Source organism: Magnolia sinica, chromosome 15 (assembly GCF_029962835.1).
Source record: "Magnolia sinica isolate HGM2019 chromosome 15, MsV1, whole genome shotgun sequence".
NCBI lineage: Eukaryota > Viridiplantae > Streptophyta > Magnoliopsida > Magnoliales > Magnoliaceae > Magnolia > Magnolia sinica.
This window is the reverse complement of record NC_080587.1, coordinates 15,312,559-15,339,129: the sequence shown is the minus strand read 5'-3', so window position 1 is coordinate 15,339,129 and position 26,571 is coordinate 15,312,559. Positions and strand designations below refer to the sequence as shown.

General features: G+C 39.4%; 2 protein-coding genes across 5 annotated transcripts in view; both read right to left on the bottom strand.

Moving 5' to 3' along the window:
• LOC131226772 (uncharacterized) overlaps positions 1–19,275 on the bottom strand; it is a 31,624-nt gene extending 12,349 nt beyond the window's left edge. Inside the window, exons 1-9 of one of the 4 annotated variants that reach the window (XM_058222492.1) lie at positions 19,138–19,275; positions 16,929–17,052; positions 16,756–16,839; positions 13,373–13,482; positions 13,211–13,261; positions 11,485–11,628; positions 11,314–11,403; positions 3,779–3,885; positions 1,550–1,634 (exon numbers count right to left, since the gene is read on the bottom strand). In XM_058222492.1, the coding sequence (XP_058078475.1) occupies positions 1,550–1,634; positions 3,779–3,885; positions 11,314–11,403; positions 11,485–11,628; positions 13,211–13,261; positions 13,373–13,482; positions 16,756–16,839; positions 16,929–17,040 (783 nt within the window). In that variant the 5' untranslated portion in view covers positions 17,041–17,052; positions 19,138–19,275. Of the gene's footprint in view, positions 1–1,549; positions 1,635–3,778; positions 3,886–11,313; positions 11,404–11,484; positions 11,629–13,210; positions 13,262–13,372; positions 13,483–16,755; positions 16,840–16,928; positions 17,073–17,293; positions 17,428–19,117 lie in introns of those variants that run through there. The other 3 variants (XM_058222494.1, XM_058222493.1, XM_058222495.1) reach the window with 3 other exon arrangements.
• A 5,372-nt stretch (positions 19,276–24,647) lies between these two features.
• On the bottom strand, positions 24,648–26,193 carry LOC131226775 (shaggy-related protein kinase NtK-1-like). Its single transcript, XM_058222499.1, has 3 exons — positions 25,482–26,193; positions 25,310–25,402; positions 24,648–25,120 (listed from the first exon to the last, which is right to left on the bottom strand). The coding sequence occupies exons 1-3, from the start codon at positions 25,593–25,595 to the stop codon at positions 25,067–25,069; spliced, it is 261 nt and encodes an 86-aa protein (XP_058078482.1). The 5' UTR covers positions 25,596–26,193; the 3' UTR covers positions 24,648–25,066.
• Positions 26,194–26,571: the final 378 nt, after the last annotated feature.

Sequence of the window (26,571 nt, the reverse complement as noted above, 5' to 3'; positions counted from 1 at the left end):
CACTGATATTGAAGGTATGGTGGCCATTAAGTTTTTTCTCAAGACTCGGTTTGAGATGAAAGACCTTGGGACTCTTCGGTATTTCCTGAGAATTGAAGTTGTTTGATCAAAGTCTAGAGTTGTGCTGTTTTAAAGGAAATGTGTGCTTGATATTCTCTCCAAGACTTGGATGCTAGGATGTAAGCTTGTTACTACACCAAGATTGGGATGCTAGGATGCAAGCCTGCAACTATACCAATGGAAACTAACCAAAAAATACCCTTAAAGATGTTGAACTCCTCTCTAATCCTGGGATGTATCATCAGTTGGTTGGCCGACTTATCTATTTAACTATTACCCAACCAAACCTATCCTATGTTGTGGGCATCGTTAGTCAATTCATGCATGCTCCTTGTACCGCACATCCGACTGCAATGTATCGTATTCTTCAGTATCTCAACTCTGCTACAAGTTTATTGTTTCAACCGCATGGTCACCTTCATTTTTCTTGTTACCCTGGTGCCAATTGAGTTGGCAATTTACATGATAGACAGTCAACATTAGGGTATCGTACATTTCTAGGTGGAAATCTTATCACCTATAAGAGTAAGAAGCAGTTCACCATGGCATGATCTTCTGTTGAAACTAAGTATAGAGCAATGACTCACGCAACATGCAAATTAGTTTGACTTCACACTATTCTGATGGAACTAGGTTACAATTCTTTAGGTCTCATTCCCTTGCATTGTGATAATCAAGCTACCATTAACATTGCCCGCAATCCGATATTTCATAAACGCACGAAGCACATTGAGATTGATTGTCATTTTATTCGGAAAAAAGTTGCTAACAAGGGGATTGCGGCCCCTTTTATTCGCTCTAGTAAGTAGTTAGCCAATTTTCTCACTAAATCTCTCAATCAAGATGCTCTTCATTGTATCACTAACAAGTTGGGCATGATCAACATCTATATGCTCCAACTTGAGGGGAGTATAGAGATGGGTAATTTTGTATTCATGTGTTTTTTGATGTCAGTACACAATGTTATGTTCTCCTGAGGAGTAAGTATTTGTGCTCTAACATTATGATAAAAGTGAGTTTTAGATCTTGTGGGCCCTAACACACAAAACCCTTTTCTTCAAAACACTCTCATCCTATCTCTCTTCTCCTCATCTCTTCTCTTCTCTCTCCTTTCCTCTTCACACTCCTAAAATCATCCAAGCTCAACCAGTACGTGCACATTGGCACATTTGGAGTATGCTAGAAGGGTACCAAATGTGTATGGAACATCATGTTCCAATGGATACCGAGACTGGAAAACAACTTCTACACATTTTTCTATTGGAACAAGCCATCCATAAAAAAATGGTCAACTATTGGAAACAACCTATCTAACTTTTCCTTGGTTCCCATACAAAAAACTGGGTTGAAAAACCAGGAACGGGCTGTCTGCCCTGAACAGCCTGTCCAGTATAGAACTTTGCTTGCAACCAACAGCACCAATAGGTAATTAAAATCCAAACTTCCATATGAAATATTAAAGAAAAAGAATAACAAGTAAGACAGTCACCTGATAAAGCCGCATCTCGAAACGAGGGCCAACCTCCTTCAGTTCAACTGATTTTGGACCCCCACGCTTTTCATAGACATGATGCCTGTCCATATGAGAAAGCATTAAATGCAAAGCCATTATCAGGGTCACACTTCTATCAACTTCTACTATTTTTTGTTTTTGATAGATAACGATAACTTTATTAGAAATCCACACAAACGAAATCCAAAAATTTGGCATTCCATTATTTTGGATGCCACGTTAATAAACATACTTGATGCATTTGAATGAACAAAGAAACAATCCTGCTGATGTACATGAGATGCCATGCAGTCCAAAAATCACCCAAAGAAGAAATGATGGTGAACATAATGGAAAAAGAGATGGAAGAGTCGCAAGTGACATAGCATGATACCATAGCAAGTACTGTAGCATTGCCAACACAGCTATTTACAAAGACTATAGCAAAATAACTACTAAAGTCCTAACAAAACCGGCCTCCTTTTTATCTTTGATACATGCCTTGCAAACCTGGAGTCAATGGGCTCGCAACCATCCAATAGTACTATGGCCCAACTTGGGGCGCAGAAAAAACAAATCATTATCAGCATTATAGCCTTCTCCCAGCTATTTGGGGTAGCATTATGAATCCTGTTTCACTGATCATCAGGACTCGAAGAAGAGCTCTCATGATTGCTCGGCAGTCCCATGAAATCCAAATTCCCTCAACAGGCTCAAGAACTTCAACAGCACTAGAACAAGCGTAATCTAGGTCCCATAGATTTCAGTGATAGTGGAAGATTACCCAGTGATTCAGTGCAGGTCTTAGCATGCAAATTAGATACAGGTGTGGTCTCCAATGATTCCTTTAATCCTTTCCTCTTTTGATATTTTGATTTTGCATTTAAATATAACTTGTGCCATTATCTAAAAAAGAAAATGAAATGATAGCTGCACCTGTCCCACACACCCAACTCAGTAGTCGAGTGGGGTAGTGTATCTAAGGTGTTGCCCAGTATTGAGTCTCTTAGTGTGGCATTTGGAGAGGTAGTGGCCCAGATGCCACCTCTCCTTGAAGGCCTTTTTCTTTGATGAACAATTACAGATACCGCTATCAGTAACCATACAGTTTGCTGGAGGACTCAATACATGTGATGCTCATGTCCGTGGCTAAACCATAGACCTGATGGGGCCATCATGGTTGGGGATTTGCCGAAAATCCTGCAGATTGAAGGTCCTATCCCGTCAATCACAGGCAAGCAACGAAGAAAATACAGTGACTTCCGCATTCAACAGGAATTCAGGAAATGTAATCCAAAGATCAATGGATTGGGATCTTCCAATCCAGAGTTTCCCGGGCACCCTCCATCCACAAAGGGGCCCATCAAACCAATGGTCTGGATCCTTCAACCATGGGGCAACACCCTTGCAAAACAGGAAGTGATGACAGGGTCTCTCACTGTTGGCTCTTCCTATCCATTCCCTTAAACTACTTGCTTAGTTTGTAGCTCCCTTCAACCATGGGGCAACACCCTTGCAAAACAGGAAGTGATGACAGAGTCTCTCACTGTTGGCTCTTCCTATCCATTCCCTTAAACTACTTGCTTAGTTTGTAGCTCACTTCCTCTAACAATAAAATTAAAGTAATCGTTCAAAAAAAAAAAAAAAGAACCATGGGCCGCATGTACAGAATCCAGCAAGCCATCCAAACTGTATGTTTGCTCATCTGTGAGACGTCTGTGATTCATCTCTGTTTGACAGTGGAAGCAAGTACATAAATGGCTCTTTTAAAAAAAATTATTGGGAATCAATTGCTGGGAAGCTGAAACCTTTATAGTCTATCGCTACTCGTGAAGTTCGGAAAATGGAGAGTAAAATTCAATTTGAGATGGAAACTGGACATGAAAGTGACACCAAGGCTTGAAGAGAGAAGAATCAGCTTCGCTTCGAAGTAAATACAAGACAGTTATCAGCTGAAACAATGTTCCATGGAAGCAAACTATGAATTGCAAGGTTTCCATCTTCTTTTTACATTGATAGACATGAAATTATACTTTGAGTGACCAGATTATGAAAAGATTTCCACTTATATGCTGTATGAAAGGCATATCAAATTTCACATGATCACTAAGTAAAATGGTCCAGTGTATATTGAACAACTTTTATGCCATTTTATGCATCTATATGAGTACGGTGCCACTTTTGAGATATGTGCACAAGGAAGACAAAACAACACAACCCACTGACCTGAATGAGATGTAATCGGACTGGTTGGCAAATGTGATAATGCGTTTTGAATCTGGCTTGGGTACTGGAAAGAGATGCTTCAAAATGTTTGCTGTCCTTTCACCAACCTGTCATAAATCACCTCATTCAGGAATATAATATGGATTAATATGAAAACTATGTCAAAAGAACAGAGATCAGATGTAGCAGCTACTGCTGTATAAACACAGACCTATACATTCCTCTACATACACCCACAAGGACATGCTTGAGCAGAAGAAGCAACCTTTTCTACCCGTGGATGGCACAGATAGGGTTTCGTAATCTAAGCCATTGTCTACTGGATTAACATGGGATGGGCCATGGCTAATATGTCTGGGGGTGTACATGCTCGAACACTGGCTGACCTCGGCTCGAACTCGGCTTGGCTCGGTCCTCGAGCCTGAGTGGCCAGCTCGGCTCAGTTCGGTCAGCAGCTTGGGCCAAGATCGAGCCAAGTTCGCCATTGAGGCATTTCCACAAACACCTGAACTGCAACTTCAAAAACCCACTGTTTTACAAACAGAGGCAATGGTTTTACAGGTGTTTTATCAAACACCTTCTAAGTAACAAAAAAACCAAAAAAAAAAAAAGAGAAGAAGAAGATAAAAAAGGTATTTGTTTAATGTACATACCTTGCTTGCCACCGGCCAAACCTTCCTTGCCACCAGCCACATCTCGTTGAGTCATTTTATCAAACAGTTGGTGAGCAACATCAATGGCAAAGTAATTGAGTCACCAAACTGGTTCGATTCGAGCTGGATTCGATCCGAGTCGAGTCGAGCTGGGGCCTGCTCGAACTCATTTTCGAGCTCAAAAAATCAGCTCGACTCGGCTCGAACTCAGCTTCGAACCGAGTCGAATCGAGCTTTTTCGAGTCGAGTCGAGCGAGCTAACCGAGCTAGCTTGGTTCGTGTACACCCCTAAATATGTCCCCTTTCAGATGAACCTAGCCATCCAACAAAAATGGACAATTACAACTGATGGTCCATATTTACAGGGAGCCGATTGGGTGGGTGGCGGAGGAGATTGTCAGTTTCTCTCATCCAATTGAATGTCAATCATGCAACAATTTGGATCAGTAGGATTCACATGTACAGTTTGTTGGGCTGACCAAATGCTTCAGGAAGTTGCATATTTTGTGTACAGTTTGTGAGCCTCTGCCATGGTCAGTGCCAAAACCTTGGTACTAGAGGAAGGTTGATATCTAGCGGGCAGCCGACCAAAAAACTTTCCTCAATCTACCATGTAAAAGCCAACCCCAAACCAATGTTACCTAAATCACCAGACGCCCTATGTCATTCTGAATCGCACGATCCGGATTATGGGTCATTTGCATTCTGGATCATTATATTTCACTACTCAAATTACATATTTTTTTTAATGAAATTTTAAATTTTTAAAAAGAGGAGAAGCAAAAGCCACTAACAGAGACAGCCACAAGGACCTCAAAACAGAATACAACAGCTATCTCATATAGATATCCAGAGAGAAGAACTAAGTGCCCAACTTAGTGAGGCAATCAGCATCCTCATTGGCTTCCCTTGGGACTTGTGCAAACAGCACCGGACAATCATCACAAAGATCAAACACCTCCTTGAGCTCATCCACAAACCTCCACGGCATTCACTCCCCTTTCCCCAAGCGATGGAACTAATTAGTCTCCTTCGATAATCACTAGGATGGAAAAAGGAAAAAAACATTTGTAGCCTGATGAGCTGCAACTGTAAAATCCAGAACCGAAGCTATGTTTGGCACCAATAGAACTAGAAAATTCAAGCAGGACATCCTATTTTGGCATCTCACCAAACCACCCTATGGAAGCTCTCCCACGAGCGGGATAACCCGCACGCAAGGGCCTAGTGCATGCGGTGGTGTGAGTGTGTTGTAGACGCATCCATATAAATGCTTGGTCAGGGGTAGAACGTTGACTCGAGTGGATGATATACTTGACTTAGAGTCGCCAATAATCAATAAAACTCAGAATCTACGATAAGTTAATTGTAAAATTGCTTTTAGCTGGGGAATCAAAGACTCCTCAAATAAAATGACTCCTTGAATGATCTGGGGCCTAGGATTCTAAGTAAGGACCTTGGTGACAGAGAATGAAAGGGTTAGGCACCCTTTCTCCGCCGCACTCGCGTGCGATCTCTACTTTATACAATTATAGAATTTTCAAGAATTTTCGGGATTCCAGATAGCCAAATTAGTTAATCAATTGTGGACACAGTCCGAAACCGATTAAAGAACCATTACTCAACTCAAGGCATTACTTGGGAATTCGCAATGTCTTAACCTCAATAGTAACTTGAGAAGACAATGGTTGTAAAATAAAATAAAATGAATGTGGTATGTGCGAGTTATCCTTGTTCCAAATGATTGGTTGATGATAACACTAAGATAGCAACCAATTTGGACTACAACAAAGTCTGACCACAATGGTGGGGTGTCTATCGCTAAAGAGGGGCATCTATAAACACCCCACCCTAATACACCGTACATTCGATATTGATTCGGAACTAGTGACAAACCTGAAACCTGTAACTCTTGGGAAACTAGCAACCCAGAAACCCTGATTAGGAACCCTTTCACCTCAAACTTGCCAAACCACCCCATAACCCAAACCTAAAGTAGTGCAAAGACCCTAAAAACACACTTAAACCCAATAAAAAAGGCCAAAGTGCACATTCTGGCCACACTAGGCCCACTGTAGGGGCACCCCAACTCATCCCAAAGCAACATACATGGAGGAAATGCAAAATATGAGCCAACAGATAAAAGTTGACGAAGATCTCCACAAGGTTGCACATAAATCTTTGGGATCTTTAGGGCAATTGTACTAAGATTCAGCCACCGAGCGACGATCCCATTGTCGTCGGAGGGCAAAAGGATATTTTACTCTTGAATCTCAATAAAATTATAAGTCCTACCACTTACTAAGCCAAACAGGAGAAGTTGTGTGTCCAATAGCCAGTCAAATCTCTCCACATGGCACTTTCACTCTTAAACTTTTCACTTATCATCAAAGTGCCATAACCTCATCTAGAAATACCCCTTACCCCTTTTTCATGTCATAGACACCATGTTCTCTACAAAAGATCATTAATGCTTGGTTATGGTGTGAGGGAGAGTAAAGGGGAGAGTGAGAGTGAGAGTAAGAGAGAGAAGGAAAGCGCGAGCGAGTGAGCATCTCCCATCCATCTCATTCATCAATTCAATCCAAACCATCTAGTCTAGCCCGTACCCACATCCAAGCCATCTCAATAGTTTTAAGTCGAATGAAGTAAAGTCGGAATTTGAGATCCACGATCATCATCTCTTAAGAGTTTTGTAGCTCTCACTTCTCTTAAATCTCCACGTGCACGGGTAGCAATATGACCTATCACTTATTTTGCTTTATTTATATTATGCATTTTCATTCTCATACACCCGTTACTTCTCTTTTGAGTGGCACTTGAGTGTATGCTCCACACTTGTCGAGTTCTCGAATCCTGGCATATCAAAAACCTAATGTCACTTGACCTTCTTATTTTGTTCATTTTCCTTTATTTTACAACCATTGACTCTTCAAGTCACTATTGAGGTTAAGATATTACGACCTCTCAGGTGGTGTCATGAGTCAAGCAATGGTTATTTAATCAATTTTGGACTTTGACCACAATCGATTGGCTAATAAGGCTATCCAGAACCACGAAAATCCCCAAATGTCTTAAAATCCCATAAAGTAGAGACCACACGCAAGTGTGAGCAAAGAAGGGTGTCTAACCCCTTCCTTCTCTGTCATTGTGGTCCTTAGTAAGAATCTCCCACCACAAACCATTTACGAAGTCATTGTAGTTGTGAAGCCTTTGCTTCTCCAACTAAAAACGATTCTACGGTGTCTAGCCGACCAAAGATTCTAGGTTTTATCAGCTAGTGGTGATTTCAAGTCAAGCATACCATCTACTTGAGTCAACATTCCGCCCTCGATTGAGCATCCATATAGAGGCATCCATGACACACCACTGCACGTGCAGGCCCTTGTGTGGGGACGATCCTACCCACAGGAGAGTGTCCACACACTCATACCTGTAGGACCGGGATTACACAAAGAACAACCGCAAAAAATACATTTTCATTGACCCAACTAAAGGGGGTGTCCAACAGGGAACACGCTTAGTGTTTTTCCATCCATTGAACAGGACCTCCCACCAATTAGAGAGGAGCCAGGAGACTTGAGAAAACTGAAATCTCTCATCGACCTTAGATCACTCCACGGCGAAGAAAGTTTTTCCACAATTGAAGCCACCAACGAGCATTTTCCCTCAAAAGTCCTGCGATTCCAATCCAACCAAATGGACCACGGGCCACGGCACAACTAACAGAAATTTACTCCACAACAATCTTTTGAGGGGACAACACATGAAACACCCATTCCTCAACAGGAAATAAAACCGACTTCAGAGCCACCAATACAATATCAAACTTGGCAAAAACTGCGATGCAAACTCCAGAAGCAAGCTTGCAATGAATTAGTAAGTGGTCCACTGATTCTTCATTTTGGCAGCATGAAGGACATGCATTCGGAATGGCCATGTCCCTATTTTTCAAATGATCGATGGTATGAATTTTCAATAGACCCCAACTTATGGTTCGATACTCTTACTGTTAACAATATAATATCAAGCATGCATGGTCTATAATAATAATTCATAATTTCAAATATGAATTGCAATGTGAATTCACTAATAAAACTATGTTGTATGCACTAATGTACGTATTGGAGTGGCGCAAATGATCCTACCCCTAGAGTACCCTGCATTGAAGGAAGTAGCATGCCACATACCCATTCCAGTACCATGTACTGAAGCGACCCAAATTATGGTTTGATACTCATATTGTTGATGAAGATGCAATGCAATGTACAATGTAGAAATTCGTGCTTTTTTTTATTTAGTTGTGATATTTATACTAAACATCCAGGGTGTATAATAATAACATTCATAATTTTATATATAAGTTGCAGTATGAGTTCATATATAAAACTATATTGCATGCACTTATGTATCAACTGGAGTGAAGCACATAATCCTACCCCTAGAGCACCACATATCGATGAAGTAGCATAACATGCATCCATTCCAGTACCATATGCTGAAGTGACCCATAACTCAGGTAACATCATCATCATCATCATCATCTAAGCCTTATCTCAACTAAATCGGGTTGACTACATGAACTTTATTCAACGATTTCGCTCTATCAAGGGTCATAACCTCAGTCGAACCATAGGTCATTAAGTCCTTTCAATTTCTTTCTTGCATGGTGGAAGGAACTCGTGCTAGATAAGGGGCTAGTCCTGGTTTTGATTGATAAGAAGCAGGTTTATCCTGTGATTGGTATGACTACTCTTGTGACTATTCTTACTACCTCTGCTCAAATCCTTCTGGGCCTTCCCCTTGCCCTTTTAAAGTTATGAACTTGAACTAACTCCCTCCTAACAAGTGCAATTCTTGGTCTCCATCGCAGATGGCCAAACCATCTGAAGTGTATTTCATCTTATTACCTATTGGTGCTACTCCTAAGTTCTCTTGAATGCATTCATTTCTAATTCTATCCTTGTGTTGCCGCTCATCCGTTTCAACATCCTCATTTCAGCTACACATCCTACGAACATGTTGTTCCTCGACTGCCCAACATTGTCTCATACAGCAGGGCTGTTCTCATAGTTATCCTGTTAGATTTCCCCTTAGTTTTCAATGGTACACGGTGATCATATAAAACTCAGCCACCCAACTCTAATTATATGAACAACATCATTCTCAACCTCCCCAACCTCCTGAATTGTCGACCCAAGACATCAAAATGGCCATGTTGGGGCACTTATTTGCCAAAAATCCTCATTTCCACTCCATTGTTACTAATGGAATTTCACATACTCTATATTAGTCTGATTAATTTTGAATCCTTTAGATTTTAAAGCAACCTCCACAATTCTAGCAGTGTTTACCCCCTCCCTTGTCTAGCCAATCGAAAGTCAAAACTATGCAGTCTGCAAATAACATACACCATGAGCTCTTTTCTTTTTCTTTCTTTCCTTCTTTTTCTTTTTCCCTTTTTCGAGAGAGAACAAAATTTATTAGAAAGCCCACCGGAAGGCAGGAAAAGAATAAAACGCCACACTAAGAAAACAAAAGGAGATAAAATGAGGCAGCCTTAGCTGCGTGAACAAGGAGCCCAATCCTTAATAAGCCCCAAAACTAACTTTATCACCCCATTTACCGTGGACCTCCCATTTTTGAAGCACCACTCATTCCTTTCTTTCTAAAAAGCCTAAAGAATAGCCATAATGAGGAGACTCGAAACAACTTTAGAGGCTTTCCCACTACCCCCTCCATGCTACACCCAAAGAAGAGCCTCCACGAACTCTGGCATAACCCAGGCTGTATGAGACTCGACTGGGAAGAACTCCTACACTTTCCGAGCAAAGGTTCAATGGATAAATAAATGGTTGATAGATTCGGCATCCTCCATGCACATCGGGTAGATGTTGGAGAGGATAAGAGATCTCCGTTGGAGGTTGTCAATGGTTAGAACTTTCTTTCAACCAACCAACGTTGTAAATGCCTCGCTAACTCATCCGTAACTAATGCAAAAAGATACATGCTCAATGCCAACCCCTAGCGTAAACATATAGTAATTGGAAACTCACTTATCTCTCCACTAGTGGTCCTCACATTCGTTACAACTCCTCGTACATATCCTTAATAATGTCAACATACCCTCTTAAGACTCCTTGCTTTCCCAACACCCACTAGATTAACTCTCTAGGACCTATACTAGGCTTTCTGCAAGTCAATAAAGATCATGATACAAGGATTTATTTCAACAAACAAGTGTCCACAAATCATAGGCTAGGATTGCTCAACCAATCTGACCTTGGGACTATGACTAAGCCATAGTGGATTCCAAAATTCAATCGGTTTAATTTGAGTAATGTAAGACACTCTACAATTTCTGAGTCCCTGCATATCAAATACCTGACTGCCAAAGTTTCAAATAAATCCTCTAAAAAAATAGTTCAGATGTTTAAGATCATCCAATCAAAAATTTCTGGGGTATGCTCCATCCACAACAGGGCCCATTATTTGGTCGGTCTGGATTGACACACATATACCATGTGTACAATGAACGAGTCAACCTTCTTTTAAAATTTAATGGTGAACACGGTGTGGACAAACCCAGAGAAGAAACAAAAAGTAAATGTAGAAAATACAGTCATATGACCATGATCATTTAAGGATTGTTTGGATGGGTAGAGTAATAACCCATAGAAAGGAAGCCTTTCTTGGAAATAGATTATCTTTACCATGTTTGGGTGATAAATTTGGAATTAAATGGAAATCTGAGTTCATGTTTTGGAAGTGCAAAAAGAAGCCACCAGGTGCAAAGTTATGACCGCTAACAGGTCAATATATAAAAGTATTCATGCATCCTAGTCCATTTGAAGTATGCATAGATTAGAGTCACAGTTGTACCTTCGTGGCAAAGTTGTTAAGAATCAGATGAGGGTAAGCCTCAGACATGGTTCCCATAGACTTCCTGTCTTTAATGTCATGTCTTGTAACCTGCAACCAAGTCATTGATCAGGAACCTTGTACCTTGAAATAATATTGGCTCCCAATGAAACAAGAAAAAATATATCATACCACATTGAGCAATCCAAAGTATGCTGTTGGACCAAATGGTAAATGGCATATGGTCAATCCATCTGGCTGACCACGATGCTCATGCACCAAAATGACATCCGTAAAATCATGTGCACGGCAAGTTTCAATAATTTCCGAAATGACCTGAAAAAGAGCAAAATTCCAACTTTTTACACAACTGAAATTAATGTGTTGAATTCACTCCATGTAGTTCCATTAGGTACTCCTATGAGTCTAATCAGTTCAAACTTATACATATGTATGCATTTTTTTGCCTTTTGAACGAAAGAGATGCAATGAGCGGAATTTCGACTAAATTCAGACAAGAAGTGAAGGAATATAAATAATCTGAACTTCCCACAACATGAGACTAGTGAAAGAAAAAGAATTATAGGGTTGATGGATGTCAAAAACAAAAACCAGTATGCGAGCCAAGCCATATCCATGTCGAACCCATTTATAATACTTAAATCGAAGTAAAATCTATACTGGTGTTGTAGCTGTGTAGATCTCTGTACAAATGCCATATCTGGTTACCATAGTCAAAACTAACTCCTTTTTTTCTGATTGCTAGTCGCAAGTCATTAATTCTCTAAATTGTCCACTGAGTTGTTTTCCCCCCGTATGGATCAAACGGCAGTCTTGATCCCTAGGAGACTGTCCAAAATATTGGGTAACAAATAACTAATTGAAATGCCTTTAAACCTCGTACGAATCAGGTAACCATGCCTTCTACCCAAAATACCAACATCGTAACAGAAAACCAACATCCTTTTGTTGAGGAAAAAGAGGAAGGTAATCCACCAATAATTTTTTTTCAATGGTTAACCACCTAAGACCTCCAGCTCCAACTCTAGCTAAAATCATTTTTTAAAAAAAAAAAACATGAAATGGCTATCACTTTCAAAGGTTTGCTACTAACTCATGGGTCTATACTCTATAGTTCAAGGTTCTGAAGCCCATTTGTGAAACTGCCTGATACAGGGATCTAAAGGAGCCAATACAGGCCGTATGATACACCCATGAGCATGACTATGAACATGCTCGACTCAAGATGGTACAGACATATATGGATTCGATTTTTGCATCCTTAGCTCAGTCCTATACAATGTACACATGCCAAGTTAACATGTATGGTGAACATCTGAACGGCCATTAGGTGGACCCATCATGTAGATTCCCTGCCTCAAAAATCAGGTTGCATCCTTAGCTCAGTCCTATACAATGTACACATGCCAAGTTAACATGTATGGTGAACATCTGAACAGCCATTAGGTGGACCCATCATGTAGATTCCCTGCCTCAAAAATCAGGTTGGTATACTCATCAAGTGTGGGATGCAATGTACAAACAAGTTCATAGCTAAAACCTTTTTTTTTTTCAGAAATACTTTTATTTTGTACCCTGTAGCCTCCCTGAGGAATGAGCTAGCTGCATCTACATGGTGAGGCCTATCTGATGGAGGCTAAAATATTCACCCAATGTGCCAGCATGTAGGCAGTTTGGGCTATACACGCGGGCGGGGTCTCTCTCACTCTCTCTCTTAATGATCACATACATGCATGCAGGATTAGAAAAGCTCTTACCATGGAGTATGGATAAGTGAGCTGAATAGATGGTTGCATAATATAAGGGAATTGATGAAGAACATTTTCAATATCATAAGGTCAAAGAAAAAGATCAGGATACATCCTTAGGGGGGAAAAAAGGGAAGGAATATACTGACCTGGCCACCACGGTTCATTCTTTGTGCATTCGGAAAGACAATCTTAAGTTCCTGAGGGAGTAGTGGAATCCAAGCTTAAACTGAAGTTTGAAGTTCAAAACCAAAAGAAAATATATGCCTTAAATATCATTCACATGACAACAAGAGAGAGGACTTGCTAACCTTTACAAATTGAGTAAGAGGAGCGCTTGGATTACGAGACGTAGTTAACAAAATTTTTGGGTCCCTTTCTGATGCATTGGCATACTCATCATCAATGTGACTCCTTGGCACTAAATCCATGAAATACAACAAAACAACATGTCAGCTCCAATGTCCATTCAAGTGCCCACTTAGAATGAAATATTGAAATAAAACAAGCTACAGTTTTGCGAGTAAATGTATATTAGTAGTTAGTGTGCATACATTCTTTTCTGGTGGGTAAGCTGGAAATGGAACAAACACCCAAGCACAAGTCTAGATACATTTGCAGGTAAAGCGCGCGCACCCACGCGTGCACACGCACTAGTCACAGCATGTACAAACTGAATCAACTGGGCCAATTTCCAAGTCGTTCAGGAACTGGTTGATGAGCTTATTCAGTTTGTACATGCTGAGACTAGCAAGCACTGAGTACGAATTCCACTAGTTGCATAAATTTGTTGATTGAATGCTTGATTCAGTTAATGTTTTACTGGTGGGTTTTTCATTGAAATGACCAAGTCAAACCAGGAAACCAATAGACCAACCTCTAGGTTGAGTTTAAATGTAGAAACTAATTCATGAGACACCTTTTTTGAGAATTAAAACAATTTTTTACTGTTGAATAAAGACGAAAATTTATTGATCGAAGCAAGAAAGATACATCAAGATAAAGGGAAAGACTTCCAAATACATTAATAAAGGCAGAAAACTCCCTCTTTAGCTAACCGATTGGCAAGACAGTTGATTCACAAGGCAGGCACCAAAAGCATTCAAGGACTTCATTCACTACATGCAATCTAGAAGGAATAACTAAAATGAACTGCTTATCTGTTAGGCCTCATGACATATGGAATACAACCCAAAATTCTCATGGTCATCCACCACAGATGACTGGTTGAAAACAGAAAAAAGGGCTAACTGTACTCGTTTAACAGGGTAAGTCCACCCGTGGTTAGGATTATCCGATGGTTGCAATATTCAAACTCTAACCCATCCATAAATGGAAACAATCATACTACATGAGTAGACTTCAAATGAGCAGGCCACGGATATCATGTTATTTTTCTTATTAGAACACTTTATAAGCATAATGTAATTACAGAGATTTGTGAATCCAACATGTGAATATACACAGTTACACACCCATCAAAATGTGTTGGCATGTTGGATTTCCCAAGCCATGCAGCAAGTGGGACCCACCAAGTAGAGGATTTAGCCCAATAACCAGGCCTGTTCACTCATGGCAGGCCATGTGTGTACGTTAAACATACATCACCCAATTTTTTAAGCCATCCACTTCTTGTCTCATTCGGCCCATCCGATGACTGTACCAGCAGAACTTTTGAGCAAGGACGCTGGGTCCCACCTACTCCACAGTGTAGGCTCATTGGATGGACATGTATACAGCAAAACCTCTAGCATCATAATACTGCAAGTAGATATGGCAGGTGCAATGCACATGGAGAGGGAGGAAGAGCTTTGCCAGATTTGGGAGGGGAGGAGAAGCAGTTGTGAAAAGCAGGTCTCTTTTACGGAGGATGCTACAATAAATCCCGTCTATTGTTCTACGATAAAGTCAGGACTACAGCTGTTGGATCCGGGTTCATATTTAGTAGAGCAAACTGTTTATGTGATGGGACTTAAAGTGGAAGGGGAATACACAAAAGAAAAGTCAAGTTAGAATATTTCAACTCTTTGATCGTCTCTCTCTTTTCTCTGCAATATGGAAAATTTCCTTAAATGTTGTTTTGATGGGTCATTGATTGAAATATTTGATCCTCCAATTTTCAATATTTCCCAGCACCGGAAAAAAAATAAAAATAAAAATAAAAATAAAAAAAGCCAGCCACCATCAGCTGTATATTGTTAGATAGATGGCTTGGATCACCGACCCAAATCCAATAGCTTCAATCATAATCTATTGGCACAACCAGCTGATAGGAAGGATCAGCCCAAGTGTAGGCACCTTCAATCTAAGCACGAGAACCACACAAAGTAGAAAGAAGCAAGCTAGAAATTCTCATTCAATTCAAAAGGTATCTTGATAATACTTATCCCAGGCCCTTATATAAGCCTTAAAATGTACATAAAAGGAAAGCTCATAATGTCATTGACAACCAATAACTTATTACAAATATGAAAAATAAATAAATGGGATTTGACTAGTGGATTATTCATAATTAGCTTATTATTTTCGCTAGCTAACTACCTAAATAGGGGGCTTGGGCCTCCTTATTGATGGGCCAACTACTGGGCTTGGGCTTAATGGGCCTGGTCCTGGGCCATGGATCGTGGCACAAATCAGCCTGCATCATCTATCCCCTATGACAATGCATCAGGATGTATTGTAAGAAAGCCACTATTTTTCTGAGAGAACAAAAAAATTATTAAAAGAACAAAAACTTACAAGAGGTAAGGGACACCTAGAGGGCGACCCGAAAACTACCCAAGAAGATCAAAATAACAATCCCTCAACTTAGAAACACAAGAGGCCCATTCGATGGTCAACATCCTTGCCCTATGGGACATGCCTCTTGACGGAGAGTTTTATTTACCAGGCAGCTTCACCATGTAAATTACCTAAATACCCTCTATTTTGGTTTGAAACCAATCCCATGTTGCTTGAAATAAAAAAAAAAAAAATTTAAAAAAACATGTCCTTTAATAATGCATAGCTTTTATAATTTGAAAAACTGATTGCATACAAAAGTTCACCCCCAGCTATACTCATGGAAATGATGACGAGCTTTTTGTGGGGGAAATAAAAAAGCTTTCTTGTCTGGCACTACCAAAGGACATGGAAATCATCCCTCCATGGATTCTCTTTCCACAATTTCTCCCCTTTCTGTTTTCCTCGATAAAGCCAAGAAAACTGAGCCAAAGAAAAGTTTTTCCATGCTAAAACTGCATCCTTTCTAAAAATCCAAACGAGCCCCGTGTTTGGGTGCCCTTAAAAATCCATTTTAACAACTTTTTTCTCTCTAAAAGAAGCATACCAATGGCTGCATTTACACTTAGTGTTGTTTCTCACTCAGCCATCCAACCGGCGTGAAATTTCACTGGAATGGGTTTTCCACAGTGGTGAGCCTGATGAATGGTTTGGATTTTCCACGCCTCACTCACTGCATTTTTTTAAAGGAGAGGGAGCAGCTTACCCAACAATTGTACACACAGGTACAGATTTAATTAGAAATGGAAATGCATAGCACCCAAACACACCCTAAATTTATCAAGCTTTTCCCTATAAAAACTAAAATTCAATCCGACCCAGTTCTGAGTTCTAACAACAAGATTAAGTCTGAATCGGTTAAGGTCTCCGAGTCGGAGAGAGAGAGAGAGAGAGAGAGAGAGAGAGAGAGGACCTGCGGTCTGTTCATCTTCGAGATCGATTTCCTTGCGCAGGGCAGCCTCTTCGTTCCGGAGCTCGGTGGGGATGGGCTTCCCCTCTGTCCAATCATCAGAAGACGCTTGAATCCAACGGCATAGAAAAATCGAAAAATCGAAAAAAAAATGGAAAAAGAAAAGGAAAGGGAACCTTCTAGGGCTTGTTTGATCTTGCGTTTCTTCTCGTAGAGGAGCCGTTCTTTTCCTTCTAAGCTCTTCCTGTAGAGGTATTCTCTCCTCAGCCTTATATTCCTCCTCAGCATCTCTCCTCTCTCCTAAGGGCCTGTTTGGATGCCTGTAAGTTGGGTAAGTGGGAAGTGACTTACAGGGAAGTCACTTACAGGTGGTGTTTGGGGGAGAAAATTCACCTGTAAGTAACTTACAGCCTGTAAGTCACTTACAGGCAAATCTACCAAAAAACTGCAGGGCGATGGGGGTGAGAAGTCACTTCCCTGTAAGCCACTTACAGGCTCAACGGTCGGATTTTTAAAAAGAGGGGAAGATGGAGAAACGCACTCTCCCTCTCTGCAATCTCTCGCCCTCCGTCTCTGCAATCTCTCTCTGTCTGCAACGACCACCCTCCCTCTCTGCAATCTCTCTCTGTCTGCAACGACCGCCCTCCCTCTCTACTCCTCCCCAAAACGGTAGGGTTTGATCGCAATGTTACTTTTCTGCTTTGAAAACGGGAGCGGATTAGGTGTTACTCGTACGCATGCTCACCTGTGCACGTGCGTTCCTTTCCACACCTGTCATGGGACTCTAATCCGAGCAGTTCATGTGATGAAACATCCTAGTAAAGCCCAGGGACTAATTTTCACCCTGATCTAAAACTCCGGTGGGCCATAGAAAAGTAATATGAAAATCAAGGGAGGAAACTGTTTTCCTTTTTCATGGCCCATGAAAGTTTTGGATCAATGTAAAAGTTGGGCCCTGTAGGTTTCATGGGATGTTTCGTCACGTGGACCGTTCAGATTTTGGACTTACATAATGTATCATGAGTTCTCAAAAAGTTCTCACAAGAACCCGTGCCAACTGCGCGGCTGAGCATTTTGATGGCAGGGATTGCGTACTGAGTAAACTTGTGGGATCCACCCCGTCCATCCATCTTAATAGCAAACTCCGTAGATGCTTTAAAGTAAGACGTGTCCAGTGGTATATGTACAAGAGATTTTATCGTATAGGCCCAATATAGGCCCAATTTATTACGTATCTTTTTTTATTAGACGGAAAAAAAACTTAAGCATCAAGATAGACCTCCGTTCGTACAGACGAACTTAGAAAGATGAAAATACTCCTACTTTTTTCAGCTACTTACCCTACAAATAGGGATATTTTCGTTAAAAAACTAACGTCCGCAATCTCAAATTTATCTTTGGTAAGATAAGTTTTCGGCCGACAAAAAAAAGAAGAAAAAGAGGCGTTAAACGAACTCATCTACAATACTAATTTTTTCTATATACAATGGTACATGCAAGGTACACTCATTAGATAGCTGGTTTGTTTGATCCAATTCACAGTGCACCAAAGATATGATCTAGATCACTAAAAGGTGGGTGCACTTGCATCATATGCTTCTTACATCCTGTGTTGCTGCTGTCGTTTGAGAACAAACTGCCAATTTACCTTTAAAAATTCATGTGTTTTTTCAAGTAAAAAACACTACATGATCCAAATCTCATGTGAACCCCACTACAGAAACAGTTGTGACTAGTTTAATGAACCCATGGGCTGTTTGCCTATTTCTAATAGTGTGGTCCACCTAAGATGGATTCTTTTTATACATTTATTTATTAATGTATTAAGGTGGGCCGCATATGGATTCTTTTTATGCATTTATTTATTAATATATTAAGGTGGGCTGCACGGATCTTATCCTAAAATGCTCCCTTGGATTCTTTTAATGCATTTATTTTTAAATTTTTATTTAATTATTTTCATGCATTTGGATTCTAAAAATTGGACACCAATGATAATTCTGATTTTGTTATATATGGACCATTTATGCTTAATGGTATGTATTTCATCCACTTTTATGACCCACTTGATAATTAGTTTGGCCTGAGAATTAGCTTATATATTCATTTTGATGGGCTTAGTAAAATTATATATTTCATCTCATGCATTTTTATATGCTCATAACACTTTGAAACAATTCCCTAATTCAAGTTCTGCTCGATGTGAATATACGATTTTTTACTTATAAGTAACTTACAGGTTACCCAAACAAAAAACACTAACTTACCTATAAGTGACTTACAGCTTACATCCAAACAGGTTACCTATAAGTAACTTTCACCTGTAAGTGACTTACAACTTAAAAGAACTTACAGGCATCCAAACAGGCCCTAAGATCCTCGCTCGAACACCAAACCCCTTTCTCTTTCCCTTCCCTTCTCTCCAACAGTAAACACCAGCTCTGTAGAGATTGATGAAAAAGAAGCTCCTACTACTAGAGGGGTAGGGGTTAGAGCTGAGGGTTTTCTCTGCCGCACACTTGCCTCCCGGCACGCGTGTAGGAGTTCATGGGCATGAGGATTGGGAAGTTATTGATAGTCCAGCTGAGTATGACACTTGATGCATAGGCAGTCTATCTAAACTGACAAATGGCCTGTTTGATTTTCCCAATTACACTGTTTGCTTACGTTTGCTTTCTAATTCATTGTTGTAAATACATGTAAATCAGTAATAATTATTTACTACCTTATTTCCAACACCATTCTCAAGGCTAACAATGACCTTTTGATTTTTTGGTCTTTAAAATTTATGAAGGGTGCGAAATTTGCATAGGGTCCGCTGTGATGTATATGGCTTATCCACACTGTCCATCCATTCCACTTGTTGATTTTAGGGCGTGATCAAAAAAATAGGCAGATCCAAAGGTCGAGTGGACCACATCATAGGAAACAGTGAGAATTGAAGCATTAAGAACTTCTTGCCAACCCTAAAATTTTTGGATCGAGCTTATTTTTGTGTTTTCCAATTATCCATATCCATATAACCTTATAAACAGGTTAGATGACAAATAAATAATCTTATAAGCCTCAGGAAGTAAAACTTTTTAAGTTGGAAATACTTGAGCTGTAGGCTACTTGAGCTTTGGATATGTCTCAGCATTTAGCCTATATATGCCATAAAATATTCTGGTAAAAATGGATAAACAGCGTGAATATATCACATACATCATGGTGGGGCCCACAAATTTAAGTTGGTCCTTTTCTGATGGATTTTTAAGATGGAAATACTAACTTAAAATCAAGGATGTAAGAAGCAATAATAACACATTTACCAAGTATTTACAGTGGAAATTATTATTATTATTATTATTTTTGAAAAAAAAACAAGGGGAGGAATTTCTGTCTGGAAAACTATATGAATCATTTCTCCAAAAGCAATGAATTTCAGTGTTTAGAAACACTGATAAAAATTATGAGGCTTTATGAGGCCCACCATAATTAATATGCTATATCCATGCAGTCCATTTCTTGTACCAACTTATTTTAGTGGATGAGTCAAAAAATGAGGCAGATTCAAAGTTCAAGTGGACCATACCATAGTACCAACTTATTTTAATGGATGAGTCAGAAAAATAAGGCAGATTCTTAGCTCAAGAGGACCATACCACATGAAACAATTGTCCTAAGGGAGCTCAGCTGTCCAAACCTAAAACCTTCTTAAGGCTTAGACCGATGTTTATTTGTCATTCAACTAGTTCATAAGTTCATACAAACATGAATAAAAATAAAACATAAGATATTAACTTGATCCAAAACTTCCATGGTCCACAGGAAGTTATCAACGCAGGCATTCAATTCCCACTGTTTATTGTAGTGTGGTTCACTTAAGCTTTGGATCTGCCTTATTTTTTAGGCACATGCTCTAAAATGTACCGGCGGAACAAATGGACAACATAGATATGACACATAATCTGTGGAACCCACCTTCTTCTTAAGTCACAATTCCAAAATCAAAGTGGTTGTACAACCCTAGCCTCTATCCATGGACACTCGTTTATTGAAATCAAACCATTGGTGCAGGCAACTAACCCAGTCCGCAGAGCCCAACCCAGCTCTGCAGCAAGCTTGGCCCAATGGCCCTGGAAGATATGGCCAGATCAGATTTTGAGCTGCACTTGCACTCTCAAGTAATTTTAGCCTAATCATGTTTCTAGACCAACCTATCTGTACGTCGCTACTCCATGCATATATGTCATGCATATATCTTATGAATATGTTATTCTAATCCTTAATTAGGCAACCCATATTTAATATAGGCCGTTGATCTCGTTCCTTAGGATGGCTTGTTTTAACGTGGGGCCTACCTGATCAATCGATAGATTACTAACATCCAGGAGAGAAATATAGATTTTATCAATTTTTTGTCAAGACTGATAAGGTTGGGCCAACCTGCTAGGCTCGGGTCATGGAGCTTATCTGTGAGCCGGGCCCAACGAAAACCAGCTGATTGGTGGCGCTCATGTGTACAATCTCTATAAGTTCCATATCACTTTAGTCAATTGTAATTATGACATCAGTAATTAAATGTTTTATTAGAGACCACAATCTCTAATACATGATATGATTAAGTAAAAGGAAATGAAGTTATTTTTTGGAATCTACTGGACATCTTGCATGTAATCCATTTGATTGTGCTAAGTATTAAAGATTTTCTCTTGAAAATAGAGTAGTTTATTACTCTGGCAGCATAAGATTCTTAATACCCTGGCACATAGAAATTGCAAGCACTCCCTTTAAATTGTAGCAAAGAACGAGTTAAAATCCAAAAAATCATATTACTTAAATAATTCTAAACTATGATCGTGGCTGCTTGTTTTTTAAACTGGACTACACATTTTCTATCTCAAGTGTCCAATGAATGTCCAAATTTTTTGATAGTTTAGATTAAAGAAATATAAACTTTTATTTATTTCCATTATATATATGATGGTAGAAAGAAATGATCATTTTTGCTTATACAATTAAGTTTTGGCAGAGTAGGAGGCTTTTGAGATTTTATGAGACTTTAAATGAATTTTTCAAGATGGATAGGAATATTTAGAGCCCATTTAAGTCTATTGAAATATAAATTAAGGAAATGTTATTTCCATGAATCTAGCACTTCATGGTTTGTATTTGTAAATTTCATGAAAACACAGTTTTTTGTCTCTCTGATTTTCTAAAATTGCTTTTTTATATTATAGTTTGAACTTTTGTAACATCATTTTAAAAAAATCGACGGAAATAAGAGAAAATTACCCATATTTGTATAAAGGACCTTCAATTGTAATCACATGAACCACTGTTGATTTTCTAAATGCCCTACATGTGTAATTACATACCTTTAAATTCCTTACATGTGCTAGTGTACTACATGAGCAACATGTGCCACCATCAATCTTAAAGTGCCACACATGTGCACCATGTGTAATCATAATCTTTTAGTGACTAACATTTCAACATGCCATGTGCCCCAATATGCTGTGTAACATGTGCCCCCCTCATCTTCAAAAGCCTTAAACATTTGCCACGTGCGTTATCGAGGCAGACATGCCACGTGTTACTGATCCATACATGCCACATGACCACCATCCATATATAAGTGCTTCATATGTGCTATATGTGTCAGTGTTTAACATATGCAACAGCTGTTAACAACCACCTCCAACAACCCCACATGTGCAAGCATCCATTCAAGTGCGTCACGATGTGCTAATGTGCCACATATGTTACAATCCATCTTAAACCTATACACGTGCCAATGTGTCACCTATGACATGTACAATATTGTGCCATAGTTGCAACATGTGCTACCTTCATTTTTAAGCAACCCACAAATGCAAATGCATAGGTCCTATTATACCACACATGCTACATTTGCCGACATCTATCTTTAAGTGCTTCGCATGCACCTAGGGGTGTACACTAACCGAGCTAGCTCAGTTAGCTCGCTCGACTCGACTCGAAAAAGCTCGATTCGACTCGGTTCGAAGCTGAGTTCGAGCTGATTTTTTGAGCTTGAAAATGAGTTCGAGCCGAGTTCGAGCTAGCCCCAGCTTGACTCAACTCAGATCGAATCTAGCTTGAATCGAACTCGGATTGAACTAGTTCAGTGACTCGGTTACTTTGCCATTGATGTTGCTCACCAAGTGTTTGATAAAATGATCCAACGATGTGTGGCTGGTAGCAAGGAAGGTATGTACATGAAACAAATACCCTTTTTTTTTTTCTTGGTTTTTATGTTGCTTAGAAGATGTTTGATAAAATACTTGTAAAACCAATGCTTCTATTTCACAGACAGAGGGATTTTGAAGGTGCAGTCCAGGTGTTTGTGGAAATGCCTCAATGGCGAACTCGGCTTGATCTTGGCTCTAACTCTGCCCAAGCTGGCCCGAGCTGCTGATCAAACCGAGCCGAGCTGGCCAGTCAGGCTCGAGGACTGAGCCGAGTTCAAGCTAGGTTAGCCAGTGGCTGAGTCAAGTTGAGCTGAGGCCAGTTCAACTTGGTTCGACTTGATGTACACCCCTACATGCACCCCACATGTTAACATCCTTCACGTGTTACATATATAACCATTTATCTTCAAACGTCCAACACAGATTTTGAAGGTGCAGTCCAGGTGTTTGTGGAAATGCCTCAATGACGAACTCGGCTCGATCTTGGCTCTAATTCTGCTCAAGCTGGGCCGAGCTGCTGATCGAACCGAGCCGAGTTCAAGCTAGGTTAGCCAGTGGCTGAGTCGAGTCGAGCTGAGGCCAGCTCGACTTGGTTCGACTTGATGTACACCCCTACATGCACCCCACATGTCAACATCCTTCACATGCTACATATATAACCATTTATCTTCAAACATCCAACACATACAAATGACCCACATGTGCTAATCTGTCACACACGACAATGCAATCATGTCCCAATCCATCTTTAGCATGTGTCACCTTCCATCTCCGAGTAAATTTTATTAAAAAATTATTTGTTTTCTAATAATAGATTTAAAAATGAAGAATTTCTTTCATGAGAATCTTAATTAAAGGGAAATGAGTTTTCATTTCCCACCATTTTGTAGAAATGACATTTTTTTAGAAACATCATTTTTCTCTTTTTTTTCTTTCTACAAATCTAAACATGCCCCTATAAACTAAGGGCTCGGATTTATCCAAATAATCATGCAACTTAGATTTTACCTGCTTTTCACATGCTTCTTTTTGTGTGTGAGTGGCACACTCTCATTTCTACTGTCATTTCCCTCCAATTTCCTTCGTCCCATTAAAAAAAAATTCTCTTGTTTTTTTTCTCCCTAAAAATCTCGATGTGCATTGCATGTGTCACTTCCCTAGCAATCCACTTAAAATGGGATCTATAATTTAGCTAGTTGAATTCAAATTAACTATATGGCTAGTTCAAGTGGAAGTAGAACAACTGGGACTTGTACCGTTGTTGAATTCAAATTAACCATATGGCTAGTTCAAGTGGAAGTAGAACAACTGGGACTTGTACTAGCGCCACAAAATGAGCATATCGGGAAAAGTATTGCCGGTTATGAGCGCCGGTAATTTCAGTTTTCCCAATGCGATTAAGTAAAAGTGGTTTCTGACTGTTTTTCCCATGAAAAAGCGCCGCTAAAAGCTTTTATATAGATTTGAGAGGCCCTAGCATGCTAGTAAGTTTTTTACTTATATATAATTCAATCGAAACCTGTATTTTTTAAATATTTGAAACATAAAAATGATGCCATACAAATAAAACTGAATATCAAACAAAATTTATATTACTAGATAATAAAAAAATATAATATTTATTACAATAAATTGAAAATGGTCTTGAATATAAATAAATAAATAAATAAAAACAAATCCATTTATCAAACAAAGTTCTTGCCCTCTCCTGGACTTTCAAGCTTTTGTTGCCATGGAGATGTTTGATAGTTTCCACAATTCTTGAAGCAGTTAAGCTCTCATCTAGAGGCAGCTTCTCAAGTGCTCCTAGCATTGCACTGATTGATTCTTCCACAGAACTGTCACTTCTGCGACCACTACACTTTTGAGCTTCCTGGAGCCATTGGTTGAGAAACCTATGCCTGTCTAACTTAATAAAATGATTAAGGCAACCATTCTTCTCTGTCACTGATAAGGTACTTGCTACAATTGACCTTTGTCTGGATGCATTACCTACATTCTTCGTAATATTTTCTCTCTGCCTCTGCATGATGGCAACCAACTCTTCGACTCTAGTAAGGTTTGTGAGTCCATCTTTCATCTTAGTTGGGGTGAGGAAATCTTCTAACGTCATATTGCTTTCATGCACCAGCTAGGTAATTCCAACACGCTAATACTCTCATCATCTGCTGTTTCTAAAATACACATCTTAAATTTGATGAGTTGGCTAAAAAATATTAATGTTAATTGATAACTAATACCAAATAATCCTGAAAGCAAGGGATAAGGTGTGGTGAGCAACAAGTTTAGTGAACAACAAGATATGTCACATTCCGGGATGAAAAACCAAGCACTGATTATTTTAGAATTCATGTAGTGATTACCTGCTTTGGTTGGCCATTTCTACCCCCAATAGTTGTCACGATTATATGACCCGTCTCTGTGCCATTTCCATCGACCATAGCAGTTTCCATTTCCTAGAAGAAAAATTCACATTTCATAGAGAAGGCTAACATGCTATCAAGCAAGCAGAGATACGGTTATATTAAAACCTACCTTGTCATCCCTTGTCTTCATATCATTCATTTCTTTAGGCAACCTATCCATGCTGATAGCATTTCCACTTGTGTTTCTCAATCCAGTCGCAGGCACCACACTAGCTGATGCCATTTGCTGCAAATGGGGAACCAAACAGATCTAGTTCCAGTACGTTGCAGAATCACCTTTTTTTTTCTCAATAACACCCAATCCTTCACCTGCTTAAAAAAATGCAGAGGACCATTTCAGTAAATAAAACAAGCTGAAAAAAGAAAACAGTGGATTCTTCAGGCTAATCCCTCCCCAAGATTTAAAATATATATACAAGGAAAGAATCTGAGTCTTGCAACAGAAGTCCAATGCATGGACCACTGCAAACTGGTCAATGACCATAACTCTGCCAGCCAACGCAATGTAGTGTTTTGAGGAACCCTTACCAACATTTTGTAGGGCTTGTTTGGCTAATGAATTGCAGTTTCCTTGTTTGCTAACTATCATCCAACCCACCAACTAAGAAATCCAGGCCCACCAATGTTTCTTTGCAAAAAAAATAAAAATAAAATCAGCAGGGATCTGTGGCAGTAGAGATTGTTTGCAGTTTCTACTCATACAGGAAATGACATTTATCAAACAAAAGGCAGGGTTTCTTTAGGTCATCAGCTCTGCAAGGAAGAGCTAATCCAAGCCAATGCATTCACCTTTTAACAATAGATGGCAATGCACTTATGTATGCCACACCACATGCACTCAATATGCTAAATTTTCAAGGCTGAAAGAAATTTTGTATCAAAACCAACAAGAAAAACAGCCCACATGTTTTGAAGTTCATTATTATCTTTTTCTTGATCAAGGGAAAAGACTTCTAAAACATTTTGCTCTGATCAAGAGCCATAATTTACATAATTCATTATGCATAAAGATATAACAGCATATGATTTCCCAATAAAAGCATAGAAATCCCCAATAAAAATATATGAGTATGCATATAATAATAGTGTGACAGTTCACTTGATCATACCAATTGGAGCAACTATCGGTGCAAAAATCATGCCTGATCGGATGATCTTAACCATCGATCAATTTTATTTCTGTATGTCTTTTGCAGATT